The sequence below is a fragment of the Myxocyprinus asiaticus genome, chromosome 35, assembly GCF_019703515.2.
Source record: "Myxocyprinus asiaticus isolate MX2 ecotype Aquarium Trade chromosome 35, UBuf_Myxa_2, whole genome shotgun sequence".
Classification (NCBI taxonomy): domain Eukaryota; kingdom Metazoa; phylum Chordata; class Actinopteri; order Cypriniformes; family Catostomidae; genus Myxocyprinus; species Myxocyprinus asiaticus.
In genome coordinates this window covers 39,640,432-39,660,966 of record NC_059378.1, presented here as the reverse complement: position 1 = coordinate 39,660,966, position 20,535 = coordinate 39,640,432, and the positions used below count along the sequence as shown (strand labels likewise).

At 41.7% G+C, this 20,535-nt stretch overlaps 1 protein-coding gene across 1 annotated transcript; it reads right to left on the bottom strand.

Moving 5' to 3' along the window:
* Window positions 1–18,072: 18,072 nt before the first annotated feature.
* Window positions 18,073–20,238, bottom strand: LOC127426062 (40S ribosomal protein S23). Its single transcript, XM_051672539.1, has 4 exons — window positions 20,192–20,238; window positions 18,567–18,726; window positions 18,354–18,474; window positions 18,073–18,271 (listed from the first exon to the last, which is right to left on the bottom strand). The coding sequence occupies exons 1-4, from the start codon at window positions 20,193–20,195 to the stop codon at window positions 18,125–18,127; spliced, it is 432 nt and encodes a 143-aa protein (XP_051528499.1). The 5' UTR covers window positions 20,196–20,238; the 3' UTR covers window positions 18,073–18,124.
* Between the last annotated feature and the right edge of the window lie 297 nt (window positions 20,239–20,535).

The following is a 20,535-nucleotide window of genomic DNA, read 5'->3' as shown; positions in this document are numbered from 1 at the left end:
GCAGCGTGCTCGACATCATACAGGAAGCTTGGGAGGAGGGACCTTCAAACAATAAAAATGAAATTCAGTATGTTCTTGATCTTAGAGCAAATCTCCACACTTTGGGTCAATTAACACAGGAGAATTTGCTCTAAGCTCAGGATGTCAAAGCCGGCTGAATGACAGGGGCACTCAACTATGGAAATTCACACCAGGAGATAAAGTGCTTGTAATACTGCTCACCTCAAGCTCTAAATTACTCGCCAATTGGCAAGAGCCCTTTGAGGTCACACGGCGAGTCAGAGATCTTGATTATGAGGTTAAGCGAACGGATAGGGGCAGAGCATGTCAAGTTTACCATCTCAACCTCCTAAAATCATGGAGGGAGGCGATCCCTGAGGCCTTAGCGATGATAGTCCCTAAGAGGGCGGAGCTCCGGCCGGAGGTGACTCTCAAACAAAATTAATTCACCCCGGTCCTGTGTGGAGACCACCTCTCACCGTCGCAGCTCACAGATGTGACCAAGTTGCAGTCGGAATTTTCAGACATGTTCTCACTTCTCCCCGGTCGCACGAACCACATCGAGACCACCCCAGGGGTCATGGTTTGTAGCTGCCCCATTGCCTTCCTGAACACAAAAAAAAAGGTCGTTAAGGAAGAATTAGAGGCGATGCTTGATATGGGCATAATAGAAGAGTCGCACAGCGATTGGGCCTGCCCGGTGGTTCTGGTACCTAAGAGGGACTGGACAGTCATGTTCTGTGTAGACTATCGAAAAATGAACGTGGTGTCCAAATTTGATGCGTACCCAATGTATCGGACTGATGAATTTCTCGATCGTTTGGGCGCAGCTCAATGTTATTTGACACTGGACTTAAAAAGGGTTATTGGCAGATCCCTTTAACTCCAATCTCCTGAGATAAAACAGCTTTTTCCACACTGTTCGGCTAACACCAATTTGTGACCCTTCCATTCGGTTTGTTCGGGGCCCCGGCCACGCTGCATATTTAGATTATATTATTATCTATAGTAATGACTGGCGGTGGCACATGCATTTGAGAGCTGTCCTGAGGCCACTGCGATTGTCGGGGCTCATGGCCATCCTGAAGAAGTGCGCAGTTGGGCGGGTGGAAGTTTGGTATCTGGGGTTCCACTTGGGCCACGGGCAGGTGCATCCCCAAGTTAACAAAACCCCAGTGGTTGTGGCCTATCCGAGACCAAAGACCAAAAAGGAGGTGAGACAGTTTCTGGGGCTGGCTGCCTATTACCGAAGGTTTGTGCCTAGTTACTCTGACGTCACCAGCCCGCTGACTGATCTTATTAGAAAGGGGGCCCTCAATCCGGTCCAGTGAACGGAATTGTGCCAACAGGCTTTCCTAAAAATAAAATCTGCGCTTTGTGGGGGGCCGCTTTTACATGCTCCTAATATCTTTCTCCCCTTTATTTTGCAGATGGATGCATCTGACAGAGGGCTGGGGGTAGTGCTCTCGCAGGAGGTGAAGGGGGAGGAGCGACTGGTGCTGTACATTAGTCGTAAGCTCTCGCTGAGAGAGACTAAGTACAGCACCGTGGAGAAGGAGTGTCTAGCGATCAAGTGGGCCATCCTCACTCTCCGCTACTACCTGCTGGGGCAGGCCTTCACCCTCTGTTCAGATCATGCCCCACTCCAGTGACTCCACCACATGAAGGGTACCGATGCATGAATCACCCGTTGGTAACTGGCATTTCAGCTATTCAAATTTGAGGTGATCCACAGACCGGGAGTGCAGATGGCTGTGGCTGACTTTCTCTCCAGAAATATAGGGGGGGTGGGGGGGGTGGCAGGCAGGATGTTGCCCTGGCCTATGTCGGGAGGTGGGGATATGTGGTGATGGGGGCATGGTCGTGTGTCTGTCTGTGGGAGAGAGAGAGCGGTAAGGCTCGTCACCTGGGTTGTCATTATCTCTAACTCCTGTTTCTTGTTGCAGTGATGGCGGAGGGAGACATAAAAAAGTGCACGAGAGAGAGCGAACAGTCTAACAAGTAAAGGCTATTATCGAGCACACACAGGTACAGACCTGTGTGTGCTCGATAAAAGCCTTTACTCGTTTGTGCGTGTGATTACTTGGCCACTGAGTGCCTTTTTGTTTATGTTTTATGAACGATGCTGAAGAATAATAAAAATACTCACATTGACAGTTCGCTGCCTCCTGACTCCTTCGTTGCCCGGACAACGAACCTTCTACACATATAAATCAAAGTACCATAATATAACCATCTGATACCATCACTCAGGGCCGTAGCTAATGGAGTGAAAGGTGGTAACGATTCTAGGACATGTGGGCCCACAACAAACTGTAAATTGTATTTTTTTAAATGAAAGGTGCCCAGACTAATAAACAGTCAGGGGGCCCAGAATTCCTTGTTACGGCCTAGCCATCACTAAACCATGGTACTCCCATGGACATGGTACAGTATTTCCTGAAAGGAGTTTGGTATTAGTTTTGGAAATTTGAAGAAGCTCATAACAAGCTCATATTTTTAATTACTGCTGAAAATTTGGAGAATGTCGACATCACTCATGAAAAAAAGCCATTAAATGCTGATTAATGTGTCTGAAATAAGTATGTACCCACTCACAATAATATACAAAACAAAAACAAAGCAAAAAAACAATGAGATTATTCCTACAAGCTAAAAAAACTACACAGCATGATGATGAATGATTTTTGGTGTGTAAAGGCCATAATGGAGAAAAATTGATGAGAGTGAATAACTTGAGCTGATACAGCGGCATCTGAATGCCAGATAACGTCAGACATTGATGCTTTGGGAGTACCCTGCAGGGGGCGATGACCTCGAAACACTATACCATCAGGGCTATTTGACTGGCTGGTGAAGCTTGGGGCTCCACCTGTGCTGACGTCATAGTGAGCAAATACGCCGGAGCCCAGCTACACACATCTGGATTTTCCGACTGAAGGGAGGGACAGCGTATCTCTCATCCCCAAACAGTGAAAAATCAGTAGCTGCAGCAACACTATGTGGCATCTTGTTACCTCCTTTCAGGGAACAAGGGTTACGTAGTAACAGAGATGTTCCGTCGGAAGCTGATGTTGTGGGAGCCGTAAACCATCACACCGTGGCACTGATGTGCAATGCCTAATAGCCATAAAAGTGTAGTCCAAAGCATTGCTGTAGCCACACCTTCATATTGAAAAATAGGAAGGGTGGGAACAATAAATCAACGGCTCGATGTCAAGACAGTGCTGGCTAGTGGATCAGTGTCTCAACACCTATTCCCAGTAATTCCCCGGTTAGCAGGAATTAGGGGAGCAGAGCAGTCCTCTGGGCTAATGACACTAGTCAACACGTAAGTGAACCATTGTAAAAATAATCTCATTCACCCCAGAGGGAATAGAGAGACCATAGCTTTTAATCTAACACCGTATTAAATGTTTATTGGTTAATGATCAACCCGTGTTCCCACGTGAATACACAGGAGAAGAGGGAAAATACATGCAGGTTATAAAACCTGGCAAAGGTTTTAGGGGAAGCCCAACCTGCAGCCATACATGTGTCTTCTAGAGACACGCCTTTTGCCCATGCCCAGGAAGAGGCCAGACTCCTGGCCAATGAGCTTTCATGCCCATGGTGCATTGTATGCCATGCGAGTCATATGTGAGTGCAATAAGGTCCATGACCCAGTGGGACGCTCTTTGCTTGGAGACACCTAAACCCTTTGTGCAGCCTCCAAAGTGAACAAACAATTGTTCTGGTACTCTGAATTTACTCATTTGGTCAATGTTGGTGTGTAATGCCTTCACTAGGCAGAGCATGAGCAATCTCTTAGCCTAGTCCAATTCAAAGGGAGAAGGAGAGAATATCTATAGGTCAACAACCTGAGCCCTAAAGGGGTTTACCAGCACTTAGGGCACATAACCTTAGCTGGGTTTAAGAATATCCTTTGACAGGCCTGGTCGAACTCTAAACAGGAGTTACTTACCGAAAGGGCCCGAAGGTCCCCAATATGTTAGATTAATGCTAAAGCTAAAGCAGCACAGTCTTCAAAGAGAGTATGCATATGCCTGAATGGGGAACACATAAGCGCGTTTAACATCAGCACTGGGATGGTAGCAGTGCAAAACAGGATCTTAGCTCGTCTCGCACCACGCAGAAATCTGCTGACCAGAGGGTGTTTTTTCTATAGCCATGCCCACAGAGATCATGAATGGTCATTATGGTAGTGACATAAACCTTGAGCCTGGATGGAGTGAGTCCTGCATCCAAGTGCTCTTGCAGGAAGGAGAATATCATCTGCACAAGGCAATCCTTTGGGTCCTCACCGCAGGAGGAGTACCTATCAGCAAAGAGTCACCACTTTAAGGTATGCAGCCACCTCATTGAGGTGGCCCTGGCCTGTAGTATGGTGTTTTACAACAGTTGCGACAACCCTGTTGTGTCAGACGAGCCTCAGTCAGATGCCAGACTTGTGGGCTCCATAGCACTGGCCGAGGATGCTTGCGAGAGCAGATTCAACCTCAAATGAATTTCCCATGGGGGAGCATCCACAGCTCTACCACATTGGGAACCAGTGGCTGTTTCACTGCTCCCTTGCTTTCCCATATCTCGCACAATACTCAATACTTGCGTCCTACGCAGGCTGAGGAGCCCTGTATGAAGAACGCGTCTGTAGTGACAACTATGGCTCTGCCTGTCCTGGCGAGTGTCACACTTTGCCGTTAAAACTCTGTTTTTCTCCAAATAGCTAGCGTGGCTAAGCAGCGAGGTGAAGGTCACCATGTTGCCAAGCCTGATGAAGGACCCTCGGGCAGAACCAGCACTGGAGATGTCTCATTCATAGCAAGCCTAGCAGGGTGACTGTGGCTGCAGTGGTCATCAAGCCTAGTGCTCGCTGGTACTGATGCAACAAAAGGGTTCTCCTCAGCTTGAACCTTATCAAGTGTAAGAGAATTGACTGAACGTGTTCGTTGGTCAGGTGCTGACATGGTTACAGAGTCGAGTTTTATTCCTAGGAAGGAAACTTGCTGACTGGGCACTCACACGCTCTTTGTCAAATTGCCCTTGAGGCCCAAAGTGCTAGCAACCAGTCTGTGCTTGCATGCTTGTACCTTCGCTGTTACTGCACTCTCCTGACTTTGTAAAGCACCACATACCCCCATCACCCGACTCCCCCGTCACATATCCCCCCCATTTCTGGAGAGGAAATCCGCAACAGCCATCTGCGCCCCATCCTGTGGACCACCTCGAACTTAAAAGGCTGGAGAGCCAGATACCAACGGGTGAACCGCACGTTGGCATCCTTCATGCGATGGAGCCAATGGAGTGGGGTGTGGTACGAACAGAGGGTGAAAGCACTCCCCAACAGATAGTACCAGAGTGTGAGGACCACCCACTTGATGGCCAAACACTCATCTATTGTACTGTACCTCGTCTCCCTCAGTGAGAGTTTGTGACTAATGTACAGCACGAGGCACTCCTCCCCCTTCACCATCTAGGACAGTACCACTCCAAACCCCCTGTCCGATGCCTCCGTCTGCAAGATAAAAGGGAGAGTGAAGTGAGGAGAGTGGGGATATGTAGAGTATTTCAGTAATGCATGGCTCTGACTGAGAAGACATTTTGCCAAAACTTGGTATGTCTGTATTGTACAACACAGTCTCCTCTAGTAACTGCCCTTGTTATCCTGCCACTATTATCCTTCTGCATTATAAACTGGTTCAATGGGGGAGGTGCAAGCCCATGTAAAACCTTAAAAATGAGGCAAGCATCAGCAAAATGTTTAAAACTATCAAAACTAAATAATTTGTATTTTTGTAATATATTGCAATAATGATAACTATTGGCCCTCCAGTCAAGTGTTTTTAGTGTCTGTTTGTAAAGGGACTATATGTTATGTGGGAGAAGATCATAGCATGCATAAAAAGCTTTGCTGCCTCTGCTGTTAGGTATGGTCTTATATGCCTATAGTTAGCCAGGTTAAATTTGATAGTACTGGCCACCTTTTTAGCATGTTTTCGAAATGTCAGATTTGAATCTAAAATAACCCCAACATATTTAAAGTCAGACACCACCTTAAGCTTTTCTCCTTTAACAAAGGCATTAGGATGATTAATCTATTTTGGTTTCTGTGAGAAGAACATACAAACAGTTTTGCTAATATTCAAATGTAAATATTAATTGCCTAACCATTCAGATACATGGACCATGGCTTCAGTTAATTTGTTTGCAGCTTGTTGTTTGTTTTTAGCATGTACATAAAGAATTGTGTCATCAGCATACATTTGTATGTTGACAGATGGACAGACTAAAGGTAAGTCATTAACATACAAGCTGAACAAAATAGGGCCCATATTGATCCTTTGAGTATTGCCAATATGTACACTTTGCTTCCTGTTTATTAGATATAGATATGAATTCACCCATTTAATGCCATCAGCAGAAAAATTAAAAAGAGATTTGAGAGGAGTACCTTATGGTTCACAGTATCAAAGTCAGGAGAATGCAATAACGGCCCACTGCAAACTGCAGCTTTCACCTGCGTGTACCGCAGCTGCCCGTGACCCATGTGGAAGCCCAGATACCGTACTTCCACCTGCCTAATTGCGCACTTGTTTGGGTTTGCCGTGAGTCCCACCCGTCTCAACAATCTCAGGACAGCCCTCAGATGCTGCAGGTGCAGGTTTCGATATGGTGATCTATGAGATTTGTACAACCGGGAAGAGGTGAAAACACATCTGAGAATTCTCCTTGCAACCTGGCAACCTCCGTGACTTGTGACGGTGAGAGGTGGTCTCCGCAAGTGAACGAGGTGATTCAATCGGAGGCTTTTAAGTTCACCTCCGGTCCAAGCTCCTCCCTCTCTGGAACCACCGTCGCTAAAGTCACAGGGACCACCTCTCTCCACGGTTTTAGGAGATTGAGGTGGTAAATCCAATGTGCTCCGAATCAATCCACTCATTTCACCTCATAATCGAAAGAATGTTTTGCCCAAATTTTCCTTAGCAACAGAAAGGTGCCGCATTTATGCATTTATTTATTTATTTTGATTTTTCCCCTTTTTCTCCCAATTTGGAATGTCCAATTCCCAATGTGCTTTTTTAAGTCCTCGTGGTCGCGTAGTGATTCGCCTCAGTCCGGGTGGCGGAGGACAAATCCCAGTTGCCTCTACGTCTCTACGTATATTTATAAATATACATTTTAATTTAAAAAATAATCTCTGATATTCTGGTTGGTCCTGGGTCTAATTTGTGTGGGCCCAGGCCCATCTTTGGCTATGTTACTGGCTGACATCATAATGAGCACATAAGCTGGAGTCCAGCTACACACTGTCAGAATTTTCCTTTTTTTGGCAAACCAATTTGGTTGCTTAGGAGACCTGGCTGGAGTCACTTAGCATGCCCTGGGATTCGAACTAGCGAGCTAGTGAACTCCAGGGGTGGTAGCCAGCGATCTTCTCCTGGCCTCGCTCTCCACAGACGTCCCTTGGCCATGCCCACTTCACCACACTTCGACTGAGTTATCAGCAGCCAATCGTTAAGGTAGTATGGACACCTAACTGGGGAGAACATCGAGTCAAACGTGCAACCCTCGAAAGGGCAGCACTGGTGGTGAAGCTCGAAGGCAACGACGCAGTGAACACATTTTGCCTTTTCAGTGGCAGGGTTCTCTTCAGCTTAAACCTTGTCAAGCATAGGAGAATGGACTGAGGGCGTTAGTTGGTCATGTATGTCGACATGGCAACCGCCTCGAGTTTCATAGGAAGGAAACTTACTGACTGGGCACCAACACGCTCTTTATCCAGTTGACCCCATTTTAAGGGGTCAAGTGAGAACTTCAAGCAACTCTCAGAGGCCACAATGTCCTGTTTCTGGGAGCTGCAGAGGAGTAAGCAGGAAGAGAGGCGAGCGGCTTCGACTTTCAGAACCGCTAGAGCCAAGCATAATGTGATTCATACGCTCACATTGAATGCAATGAGTCTCAGTAAGCGCTGTTAAGGAACAGCGCTAAAGCCCATCAGCGCTAAAACAAGAGGGATGTATCGCTCACAGGTGTAAACACTTGTGAAACATTTCTGCCTTTAAAAAGACAAATTCTTCAGCAAGTGGCTCTTTTACTTTTCTTTAATATACTCTTTAAGGAATGTAATGTAAACACTACTAACCCGGAATAGTTTGAAGACGTGCTTCTTTGCTGGTGCACACAGGTAGAAGAGTAAAACTTGTTCCCGCTGGCCAGGTGCAAGACGAAAAGCGAAGCATTGGTTTAGGGTTCCAGAGGTGCGAGATATGTCTCCGCAGCCCGAAAAAGGAAAATTCTGACAGTGTGTAGCTAGACTCCGGCTTATGTGCTCATTATGATGTCAGCCAGTAGCGTAGCCAAAGATGGGCCTGGGCCCACACAAATTAGACCCAGGCCCAACCAGAATATCAGAGATTATTTTTTAAATTAAAATATATATTTATAAAATTATTAAAAATGCATAAATCTGGGGGCCTGGGTAGCTCAGTGGTAAAATACGCTGGCTACCACCCCTGGAGTTCGCTAGCTCGCTAGTTCAAATCCCAGGGCATGCTAAGTGACTCCAGCAAGGTCTCCTAAGCAACCAAATTGGTTTGCCAAAAAAAGGAAAATTCTGACAGTGTGTAGCTGGACTCCAGCTTATGTGCTCATTATGATGTCAGCCAGTAGCATAGCCAAAGATGGGCCTGGGCCCACACAAATTAGACCCAGGCCCAACCAGAATATCAGAGATTATTTTTTAAATTAAAATATATATTTATAAATATACTAAACTATGTCTCCGTGGCAATGCGCTCAACAAGCCATGTGATAAGATGCGTGGGTTGACGGTCTCAGACGTAGAGGCAACTGGGATTCGTCCTCTGCCACCCAGACTGAGGCGAATCACTACGCGACCACGAGGACTTAAAAAAGCACATTGGGAATTGGGCATTCCAAATTGGGAGAAAAAGGGGAAAAATCAAAATAAATAAATAAATGCATAAATGCGGCACCTTTCTGTTGCTAAGGAAAATTTGGGCAAAACATTTGGCCCGTCCATTTTTATTGTGCCCACCCAAAAGTCATTTCTGGCTACGCCCTTGATGTCAGCATAGGCGGAGCCAGGGGTGTAGTTTCCAGGGGGGATGGGGAAGTAGGTAACCCCCCCCCCTCCACAATATTTATACCATGATCAATGGAAACATGTATATGCTTCACCCAGTCAGCTTCTGACACAGCGTCAAAGTTACCTTCTTGAAAGGGAACACATAGACTCAATTTAAAACCAGCCTCAGAAATCTATCAACCTGCCCTTATTCAGTTAATCAATAACAACTGAGCAATTGTAGCCACTGTTTAACATGAGGTGCAATTGTTCATGAGTAAATAAGACTGGATTTGGTAATGTAAACAAGCAAACAAATAAAATCCTTAGGATAATACACTTATGTTGTCATTTTGGATTAACACATCTAAAATGAAACTAAATTTAATAAAATCAAATAGATGTTTTTCTTTTACTTTTTAGCATACCATGATCTTATGTTTTATTTTATTTTTTTTACTTTTTCCATGTACACTCTCAAATTATGATACTGTCATGAATATGGTAATCAGTCTCATGGTTTTAAAACGTAAAAATAGCTGGTATTACCATCTGAAACCACTGTACCAAAGTTTTTCCACAACAAATAAAATGGCTACATAAATAGGTTTTAAAAGAAACTTTTCAGCGTGTAATGAGACAGACTGAGGAAACAGCAGAACTTGAGAGAAAATGTGCCCATAATGTGCCAGCTGCTGTCCACTAGATGGCAATATCAAATAAGTGTGCAGTGTCTGAAATGGAATCCTAGCTTACTGCTTACTGCACAGTAAGCAGGTGCATCTCAATAAATTAGAATGTCGTGGAAAAGTTCATTTATTTCAGTAATTCAACTCAAATTGTGAAACTCGTGTATTAAATAAATTCAGTGCACACAGACTGAAGTAGTTTAAGTCTTTGGTTCTTTTAATTGTGATGATTTTGGCTCACATTTAACAAAAACCCACCAATTCACTATCTCAAAAAATTAGAATACATCATAAGACCAATAAAAAAAACATTTTTAGTGAATTGTTGGCCTTCTGGAAAGTATGTTCATTTACTGTATATGTACTCAATACTTGGTAGGGGCTCCTTTTGCTTTAATTACTGCCTCAATTCGGCGTGGCATGGAGGTGATCAGTTTGTGGCACTGCTGAGGTGGTATGGAAGCCCAGGTTTCTTTGACAGTGGCCTTCAGCTCATCTGCATTTTTTGGTCTCTTGTTTCTCATTTTCCTCTTGACAATACCCCATAGATTCTTTATGGGGTTCAGGTCTGGCGAGTTTGCTGGCCAGTCAAGCACACCAACACCATGGTCATTTAACCAACTTTTGGTGCTTTTGGCAGTGTGGGCAGGTGCCAAATCCTGCTGGAAAATGAAATCAGCATCTTTAAAAAGCTGGTCAGCAGAAGGAAGCACGAAGTGCTCCAAAATTTCTTGGTAAATGGGTGCAGTGACTTTTCAAAAAACACAATGGACCAACACCAGCAGATGACATTGCACCCCAAATCATCACAGACTGTGGAAACTTAACACTGGACTTCAAGCAACTTGGGCTATGAGCTTCTCCACCCTTCCTCCAGACTCTAGGACCTTGGTTTCCAAATGAAATACAAAACTTGCTCTCATCTGAAAAGAGGACTTTGGACCACTGGGCAACAGTCCAGTTCTTCTTCTCCTTAGCCCAGGTAAGACGCCTCTGACGTTGTCTGTGGTTCAGGAGTGGCTTAACAAGAGGAATACGACAACTGTAGCCAAATTCCTTGACATGTCTGTGTGTGGTGGCTCTTGGTGCCTTGACCCCAGCCTCAGTCCATTCCTTGTGAAGTTCACCCAAATTCTTGAATCGATTTTGCTTGACAATCATAAGGCTGCGGTTCTCTCGGTTGGTTGTGCATCTTTTTCTTCCACACTTTTTCCTTCCACTCAACTTTCTGTTAACATGCAGGATACAGCACTCTGTGAACAGCCAGCTTATTTGGCAATGAATGTTTGTGGCTTACCCTCCTTGTGAAGGGTGTCAATGATTGTCTTCTGGACAACTGTCAGATCAGCAGTCTTCCCCATGATTGTGTAGCCTAGTGATCCAAACTGAGAGACCATTTTGAAGGCCCAGGAAACCTTTGCAGGTGTTTTGAGTTGATTAGCTGATTGGCATGTCACCATATTCTAATTTGTTGAGATAGTGAATTGGTGGGTTTTTGTTAAATGTGAGCCAAAATCATCACAATTAAAAGAACCAAAGACTTAAACTACTTCAGTCTGTGTGCATTGAATTTATTTAATACACGAGTTTCACAATTTGAGTTGAATTACTGAAATAAATGAACTTTTCCACGACATTCTAATTTATTGAGATGCACCTGTACACTAAATACTGCTTACAAAAAAGTAAGTGATTCAGAGCACATTATACAACGATGAATGTTTCAAACAGTAGTATGCCATTACGAACATTCAATGTATGTGTTCAAAACTGACTATTAGCATACTGCTATACAGCATATTGTGTGTTATACACTGAATACTGGATACTATTTTTGAGAACTATGTTAAACAACATTTATTACGACACAATTAACATTCCAAACTCATTGTAGATGTGCTACATTATATGCATGTTTTATTCAGCGTGTGGTGTCCAGTTATGATCTTGTAAACAAAAAGGCCTAAAGTTATTTAGCATTTTTTAATCCAATTTTGTGTAAAAATTGTTAAAATCTAACAATTGCACTTGATTTTACTTTTGGTTTATTTGTCACACTGGAAATGGAAGGTAGCCTATAAATCATACAAATTACATAGTCATTATACAAAATGTGAAAGAAATGTGCATCTATAGGGAACTTTGTTCACATGCAAATGCATTGGTGAAAACTGGTTTAACACACATATTACTCAAGGTTTGGGTTTAGCGGAATCAGATTCTGACTCCAGCTTGTGACAGGTGATGGAATTATATCCCAGGTCGATTCTAGGCCACCACGAGCTTGACACCAATCTGACAAAACATATTTCATCATTTCATATCTCACCTTATGTGTTCCTGGCCTAATCTCACCAGAATCCTTTTACAATTCCTCTGTTTTATTTGTCTTTTTGAATAGTGCTCTGTCTCTGTGTAGACTGTCATTCTGCAGTGTCTAGACTGAATCTTGTAACATATTTACAAAGGTTGTTGTGGAAAGGAGTTAATGGAGAAATGGATTGGTGTAAATCACTTTTGCTGATACAGTGTAGTCTGAATGCCTGATACCACAAAGACTCAATTTAAACCAGCTTTAGAAATCAATGAACCTGCCCTCATTCAGTTAATCAATGATAACTAGCAATTTTAGCCACTGTTTAACATGAGGAGCACATTTTCAGGAGTAAATAAGCCTGGGTTTGGTAACTCCATTATATGAAATTAATAAAATAAATAAGCATATTCCACATTTTGTCATCAACAAAAAAGTACCAGAAGGTACCATGGCACACTTATTTTTCTTTTTAATGGAATTTTGATATGAAATTGAAATGCATAAATCTTAAAATTATTGTTTTGAGTGTACTAAGACGAATTACATAACCAAGCATTTTCTGAGTCCCGTCCTTTCACTGATTTCTAAACAGCTTGCCAACTGTCTCTTACAGCCAATCCTGACACCACAAGAGAGCTGTAAACGTACAAATAAGAATACATTTCTCTCTCACACACATAGAAACTGTCAGCTAATACCAGTAGATCCTCGAGCCCAGTGAAATGTCTTTGCCAAACCCTTCTGTTAACCAGTATTCCCAGCACTTGCTGAGCATGAGATTAAAAAACACAAAACGAGCCCACGGGGGTGATATTGAACACAACACTGGACCCTTTCTAAATCTCCTTCATTTTGCTCATCGAGCAAACAGGTCTGTGGATGATGCAGTCAACATGGGATTGCATCATATCCTGCAACATCTGGACAGACCAGGGACATATGCAAGGATCCTTTTTGTGGACTTCAGTTCGGCTTTCAACACCATCATCCCAGCTATTCTCCGGACTAAATTACACCAACTCTCCATTCCCACATCTATCTGTCAGTGGATTACCAGCTTTCTGATGGACAGGCAGCAGCTATTGAGATGGGAAATTCACTTCCAGCACATGTACAATCAGCACTGGTGCCCCCCAGGGATGTGTGCTCTCCCCATTACTCTGCTCCCTGTATACAAATGACTGCATCACACACAAGGACCCCTCTGTCAAGCTCCTGAAGTTTGCAGACGACACTACTGTCATCAGCCTCATCCAAGATGACGATGAGTCTGCATACAGCAGGGAAGTTGAACGGCTGGCTCACTGGTGCAGTCAAAACAACCTGGAGCTGAACACACTCAAAACGGTGGAGATGATTGTGGACTTTAGGAGGAACACCCCAACACTGACCCCCCTCACCATTCTAAACAGCACTGTGGCAGCAGTGGAGTCATTCAGGTTCCTGGGCACTACCATCTCACAGGACCTGAAGTGGGAGACACACATTGACTCCATTGTGAAAAAGGCCCAGCAGAGGTTGTACTTCCTTCACCAGCTGAGGAAATTCAACCTGCCAGAGGCGCTGCTGATACAGTTCTACTCAGCAGTCACTGAGTCTGTCCTCTGCACTTCAATAACTGTCTGGTTTGGTTCAGCTACGAATTCAGATATCAGAAGACTACAAAGGACAGTTCGGACTGCTGAGCAGATTATTGGTTGCCCCCTGCCCTCCCTTCAAGAACTGTACACTTCCAGAGTGAGGACAAGGGCTGGACAAATCACTCTGGACCTCACTCACCCTGCCCACTACCTTTTTGAACTGTTGCCTTCTGGCCGACGCTTCAAAGCTCTGAGCACCAGAACCGTCAGGCACAGGAACAGTTTTTTCCCTCAGGCTATCCATCTCATGAACAGTTAAATTGCCCCATTGAGCAATAACTATGTGCAATACACAGTTTAGTCTATTTATATTTATCCAACATATCCTACCTCTTCTGCCATTACATTCCCTTGCTTCTGTCTATAACAGATTTGTATATATATATATATATATATATATATACAGTACTGTGCAAAGGTTTTAGGCACTTGAGAAAAATGTTGCATAGTGAGGATGTCTTCAAAAATAATGTCATAAATAGTTTTCATTTATCAATTAACATCATACAAAGTTGACTAAACATAAAAAAAAAAGTGAATTCAATATTTGGTGTGGCCACCTTTGCTTTTAAAACAGCACAAGTTCTCCTAGATACACCTGGACACAGTTTTTCTTGGTTGTTGGCAGATAGGATGTTCCAAGCTTCTTGGAGAATTTGCCACAGTTCTTCTATCTGTTTAGGCTGTCTCAATTACTTCTGTCTCTTCATGTAATCTCAGACTGACTCTATGTTCATTGGGGGACTCTGTGAGGGCATTGCCATCTGTTGCAGGGCTCCCTGTTCTTCTATTCTAATCTTTTCTATTTGCAAATGTAATGTTTGGAAATCTAACATGTTTATTTCCTATTGACACACTAAAGCTGAAGATATAAATAACCATCTTAAGACAAATGTTTTTGTGAAACATCTTAAGTGCCTAAAACTTTTGCACAGTACTGTATATATATATATATATATATATATATATATATATACACACACACATATACAGGTGCATCTCAATAAATTAGAATGTCGTGGAAAAGTTCATTTATTTCAGTAATTCAACTCAAATTGTGAAACTCGTGTATTAAATAAATTCAATGCACACAGACTGAAGTAGTTTAAGTCTTTGGTTCTTTTAATTGTGATGATTTTGGCTCACATTTAACAAAAACCCACCAATTCACTATCTCAAAAAATTAGAATATGGTGACATGCCAATCAGCTAATCAACTCAAAACACCTGCAAAGGTTTCCTGAGCCTTCAAAATGGTCTCTCAGTTTGGTTCACTAGGCTACACAATCATGGGGAAGACTGCTGATCTGACAGTTGTCCAGAAGACAATCGTTGACACCCTTCACAAGGAGGGTAAGCCACAAACATTCATTGCCAAAGAAGCTGGCTGTTCACAGAGTGCTGTATCCTGCATGTTAACAGAAAGTTGAGTGGAAGGAAAAAGTGTGGAAGAAAAAGATGCACAACCAACTGAGAGAACCGCAGCCTTATGATTGTCAAGCAAAATCGATTCAAGAATTTGGGTGAACTTCACAAGGAATGGACTGAGGCTGGGGTCAAGGCATCAAGAGCCACCACACACAGACATGTCAAGGAATTTGGCTACAGTTGTCGTATTCCTCTTGTTAAGCCACTCCTGAACCACAGAAAACGTCAGAGGCGTCTTACCTGGGCTAAGGAGAAGAAGAACTGGACTGTTGCCCAGTGGTCCAAAGTCCTCTTTTCAGATGAGAGCAAGTTTTGTATTTCATTTGGAAACCAAGGTCCTAGAGTCTGGAGGAAGGGTGGAGAAGCTCATAGCCCAAGTTGCTTGAAGTCCAGTATTAAGTTTCCACAGTCTGTGATGATTTGGGGTGCAATGTCATCTGCTGGTGTTGGTCCATTGTGTTTTTTGAAAACCAAAGTCACTGCACCCGTTTACCAAGAAATTTTGGAGCACTTCAGGCTTCCTTCTGCTGACCAGCTTTTTAAAGTTGCTGATTTCATTTTCCAGCAGGAATTGGCACCTGCCCACACTGCCAAAAGCACCAAAAGTTGGTTAAATGACCATGGTGTTGGTGTGCTTGACTGGCCAGCAAACTCACCAGACCTGAACCCCATAGAGAATCTATGGGGTATTGTCAAGAGGAAAATGAGAAACAAGAGACCAAAAAATGCAGATGAGCTGAAGGCCACTGTCAAAGAAACCTGGGCTTCCATACCACCTCAGCAGTGCCACAAACTGATCACCTCCATGCCACGCCGAATTGAGGCAGTAATTAAAGCAAAAGGAGCCCCTACCAAGTATTGAGTACATATACAGTAAATGAACATACTTTCCAGAAGGCCAACAATTCACTAAAAATGTTTTTTTTATTGGTCTTATGATGTATTCTAATTTTTTGAGATAGTGAATTGGTGGGTTTTTGTTAAATGTGAGCCAAAATCATCACAATTAAAAGAACCAAAGACTTAAACTACTTCAGTCTGTGTGCATTGAATTTATTTAATATACGAGTTTCACAATTTGAGTTGAATTACTGAAATAAATGAACTTTGCCACGACATTCTAATTTATTGAGATGCACCTGTATATAGTGTATTCTATATATACTTTATTTTCTATCCACTTTTTCATTTTTATTCTATTTTTTTTCTATTATTATTATTATCTATGTCTTGTTGCTGTTTTGTATTGTTGTACACTGGAAGCTTCTGACAGCATAACAAATTCCTTGTATGTGTAAGCACACTTGGCAATAAAGCTCATTCTGATTCTGAACACTGGTTTTAAAGAGCACTCCATGCACTAGCAGACAGATCTGGATGTGGTTATCTTGGAACTCAATTTGCTAAGCCAAGCATCACTATTACTATTTCTAAAATTTATAGATGTAGGGATTTCAACAAACTTCTAACCCTCAGTTCTTAAAGGTGCACTCAGTAACTTTTGTCTTTGTGCCATCTTGGACTTACACTGGCACCTAGCGTCTTGGATGCAGCATCATTTAAAATCAATAGTTTTCAGTTTCAGATGCCATTGTAGAGATTTATTATTCACAGTCAGCCATGATTACTTCAATCAGTGAGTGAAAGTGTCCAGTAACAGGACAGTTACTGAGATTAAGTGAGTAGTATTTGGCTGGTCATGTGATTCTAACATGTGCGGACCCTCTCCATGTAGAATAAATCAGCTTTTATAAGGTTACTGATATGACTGGAGTCTTCATTTTAATGTGAGTGATAATGAATTCATACATATTTTGCAAAATTACAATTCATGTCTTCAGGAGTTAAAATTTTTAATGAGGAAAAAATTACTGAGTGCACCTTTAAACTTGTGCCATACCATTTGTGCTACGGACATCAATGATCCCTAAAATAACACACCTTAAATCAAATGAAATAACAGAACGAACAGTACTGCTGCTCTACTGTTCGGTTACGGTCTCAATGGTATCTTTGGAGGGCGGTATTTTGGAATGAGGGTCCTGTCAGATTTAATGACTCAGTCAGCAGAATGGCTAAAATCAATTACAGCACCTTTAATCAGAATTCTAATGAACAAAGAATTTGAAATGTGCTGAAATGACACTGTGGTGGGAATTTTCATGACAAAAATGACATTAATCTCTTTATTACATGCACTTTTGACATAGTAGACAAATAAAAAATAAAAAAAATAGAAAGTGTGAAAAATGTTTTGAAACTTTCTAGATTTCCCCAAGTAGAACAATCTGGTATTATTTTCTTTGGTTTTAACATTTTTTAAACTAAAATTATACTTTAAAAAATAAATAAAATAAAAACATGACCACTTTTTGTGCCATTGTACTGCAGTTAAACGAGTCAAGGCAATTACCCTGGAATATTTACAGTAAGAGCAGAGCATAACTACATAAATTTATATTTAAGAGTAAAACTAGATAAAACAATATTTACTTTAGAAACTCTGACTTTTACAGGCCTGGAAATCGCCACTGTAAAATTCTCTGCTACTTCTAGGGTTTCAATGACTGTGAAAACCCTGACAATCAAAATCAAACTCTTTAGTTAAAATGAAAATGGCATGATTCAATTATTGCATTTGTAAATCAAAGCTCCAACAACATTCCAGTAAACATTAAGACCATTATCCAGACATACCTCAAATTATTAATGCTCTTCCAGAACTTGACCAATTTCCTCATTTTTCCATGACTTTGAGTCATTTGTGATTACTGAATAGGGATTTAAAATATTTAGAGATTGCACTTACAAGAGCAACTGCTAGCCGAGAGCGGAGCATAAAAAAAATGATCCAAGGGATTTATGACAGTGGGAACCATTGACCATTCTTTAAAGAAACACAAGACGACATTTTATGGAACTGAAAAGAAATTCCTTTTATTGTGGTTTCAAGAAGAACAGTTTATGATCTGGGTCTCTCCTTCTTGCCTTTGTACAGAGCCAGAAGAGATACGTTGGCCACCTTCACCACCTTGAAACGAACACCAGGGATATCACCCACGGCGTGTCCCTTACGACCGAAACCTGCCACCAGAACCTCATCGTTTTCCTGTAACAATCACATTAAAACATGAAGTGGATTCAACTATTTAACACTAACATCGTTATGCATTCGGGGATCCGGTTTTTACCTCAATGAAGTTCAAGCAGCCATCGTTGGGGACGAAAGCGGTGATCTTCTTGCCGTTCTTGATCAGTTGGACTCTCACACACTTCCTGATGGCAGAGTTGGGCTGCTTGGCTTCAACACCACTGTTAAGCGAAATAGAAAACGACATTAAAACATTCCACAATCAATAACTACTCACTTTGCATCTTCTTGGTTGAAACGTCAAGACCCTTACACTTTCTCAAGCACGATGCCTTTGGCGTGAGAAGCTCCACCGAAGGGGTTGGCCTTCAGAGCGGTGCCCAAATGGGCCTTCTTGTACTGTTTATCATGCCATTTCTGCTCACGACGGTGGTTCCGCAGTTTTCTAGCAGTACGCAGTCCACGACACTTGCCTTTGAGGAAAATCAAAACTCTATTAGATTCATATATCAATTTTATGAACTATGTGTATTCATATCATGTAAACACACAGATGGCACACTGTTACTTACAAATCAATGAGCTAAACAAGAGACAAAAATGTGATGTTTTGAGCTACATACTCTTCAGACACAAATATATCACTGAAATACACCCAAATGAATTGGAACTCATTCATAATCTAATCAAATTGTGATATCGTGATACCCACCCCAATTTTCATCACTTGATGACTGGCGAGGGCACTCAAGATGCTCATCATATACTAACCACAATTACAGACCTGGTTGGTCCAGTTTAAAACTAAAGGATAAGCATTAAAATAAATCATTCAAAAGTTACATATAAAAGAATTCTCAGCAGTGGGTCACTACAGAGTCACCCCATGTTAAAAAGCCAGTTTAAACTCATCTTTCAGGTGGCAACATCATTACAAAGCTTGACAAAATTACACATTTAACCCTTGTGTGACCTTACCTTGTTTTTTTCGATCATTTTGGCTGTGTTAATGCCAACAGCATAAATTTAGCCAAAGGTGTGTATTTTTTGGGGAATTTTTATATTTCAACTTCAGTTCCTATAAAACATCTATAATACACTGTGTACACAAAAAAGTAACACTCAGTACCTTTAGGACAAAAATCTCCCCATTGAAACTCATTAAAATGTCAACATTTGATCCCAGTGCCATTAAAGCATAAGATCATGAATTCTATGATATTATGCTTTCATAACATCTTCCAACAGATGGTGCCATTTTTCTCATTTTTAGCCTATGGAGCAAATACATGCTTTTCTCCTATTTTCTGTATTATAGAGCACTGCAGGCAAATTGAATAAATGATGCAGCTAAAATTGTGTGGTTGTGTTGGTATGGATGTCAGAGTGTGTTTTTTTATGTGTGTACTGAGAAATGTGCGTATGTAAGAAAACAACAGTTGTATTATGTAAACAAACTGGCATTTAAAGGGTTAAAATCCTGAAAATGAATTAATATTTGGTAGTTATGATCAGGACTGATGTCGGTTAAAAATACTAATTGAAAGTGGAAAATAATATTAATAAATAATATTTTCACGTAAGTTTTTTGACATTCATTTTTGTCTTCTAAGGTCCTGAGTGTTTTGTTTTTTTTATCCGACACTGCACAAAAAATAATAATGCATCAAAATCCAAGTTGTTGCTAATCACTGACATATCCCAGACTGATATGTTAACTTTAAATGAAGATCACATCAAACTGTGACTGCAGCTCATGGCCGCTCCACGCGCCATCATAATACAACAAAAATATCCATAAATACGACTTCGTAGCCAGCTTCACTACGCCTACTCCGATACATAAAACTCTTAACGTAACATAAATGCAGATAACAGTGTGAATTAATCGAACATAAGAGCAGTTTATTAAGTCTTATTCTGATCTCGCGCACGTACCCATGATTGCGTGCTCTGAGTCCGGACAGGAAAGAACGAACACGTGACGCTCGGCGCAAATGACTACTGGAAGGACCCCTTTCGGGTTGTCTAAACTAGCGCCTGTGTAAAAATAGATACGAAACAAACTATTTAAACAGACAAAAGTTCTTCTGTAATTAGTTTTAAGGCCTCATAGTAATTGAGAGTCTATATTGTATATTTATATGTTTTATAAAATGTTAATGTATTTGACACACTGCAGGACCATTTGGTTGCAGGACATAGACTGTCCCTTATGTAAATTTTAAACTAAAATCCTATCAAATAAAAATATATGTTCATAGTCATGTTAAATGTCAACT

Coding starts and splice junctions, on each gene's coding strand:
- LOC127426062 (XM_051672539.1), bottom strand. Junction 18,475..18,566: donor GGCATCGTGCTTGAGAAAGT/GTAAGGGTCTTG, acceptor TTCGCTTAACAG/TGGTGTTGAAGCCAAGCAGC. Junction 18,272..18,353: donor GCTGCTTGAACTTCATTGAG/GTAAAAACCGGA, acceptor TGATTGTTACAG/GAAAACGATGAGGTTCTGGT.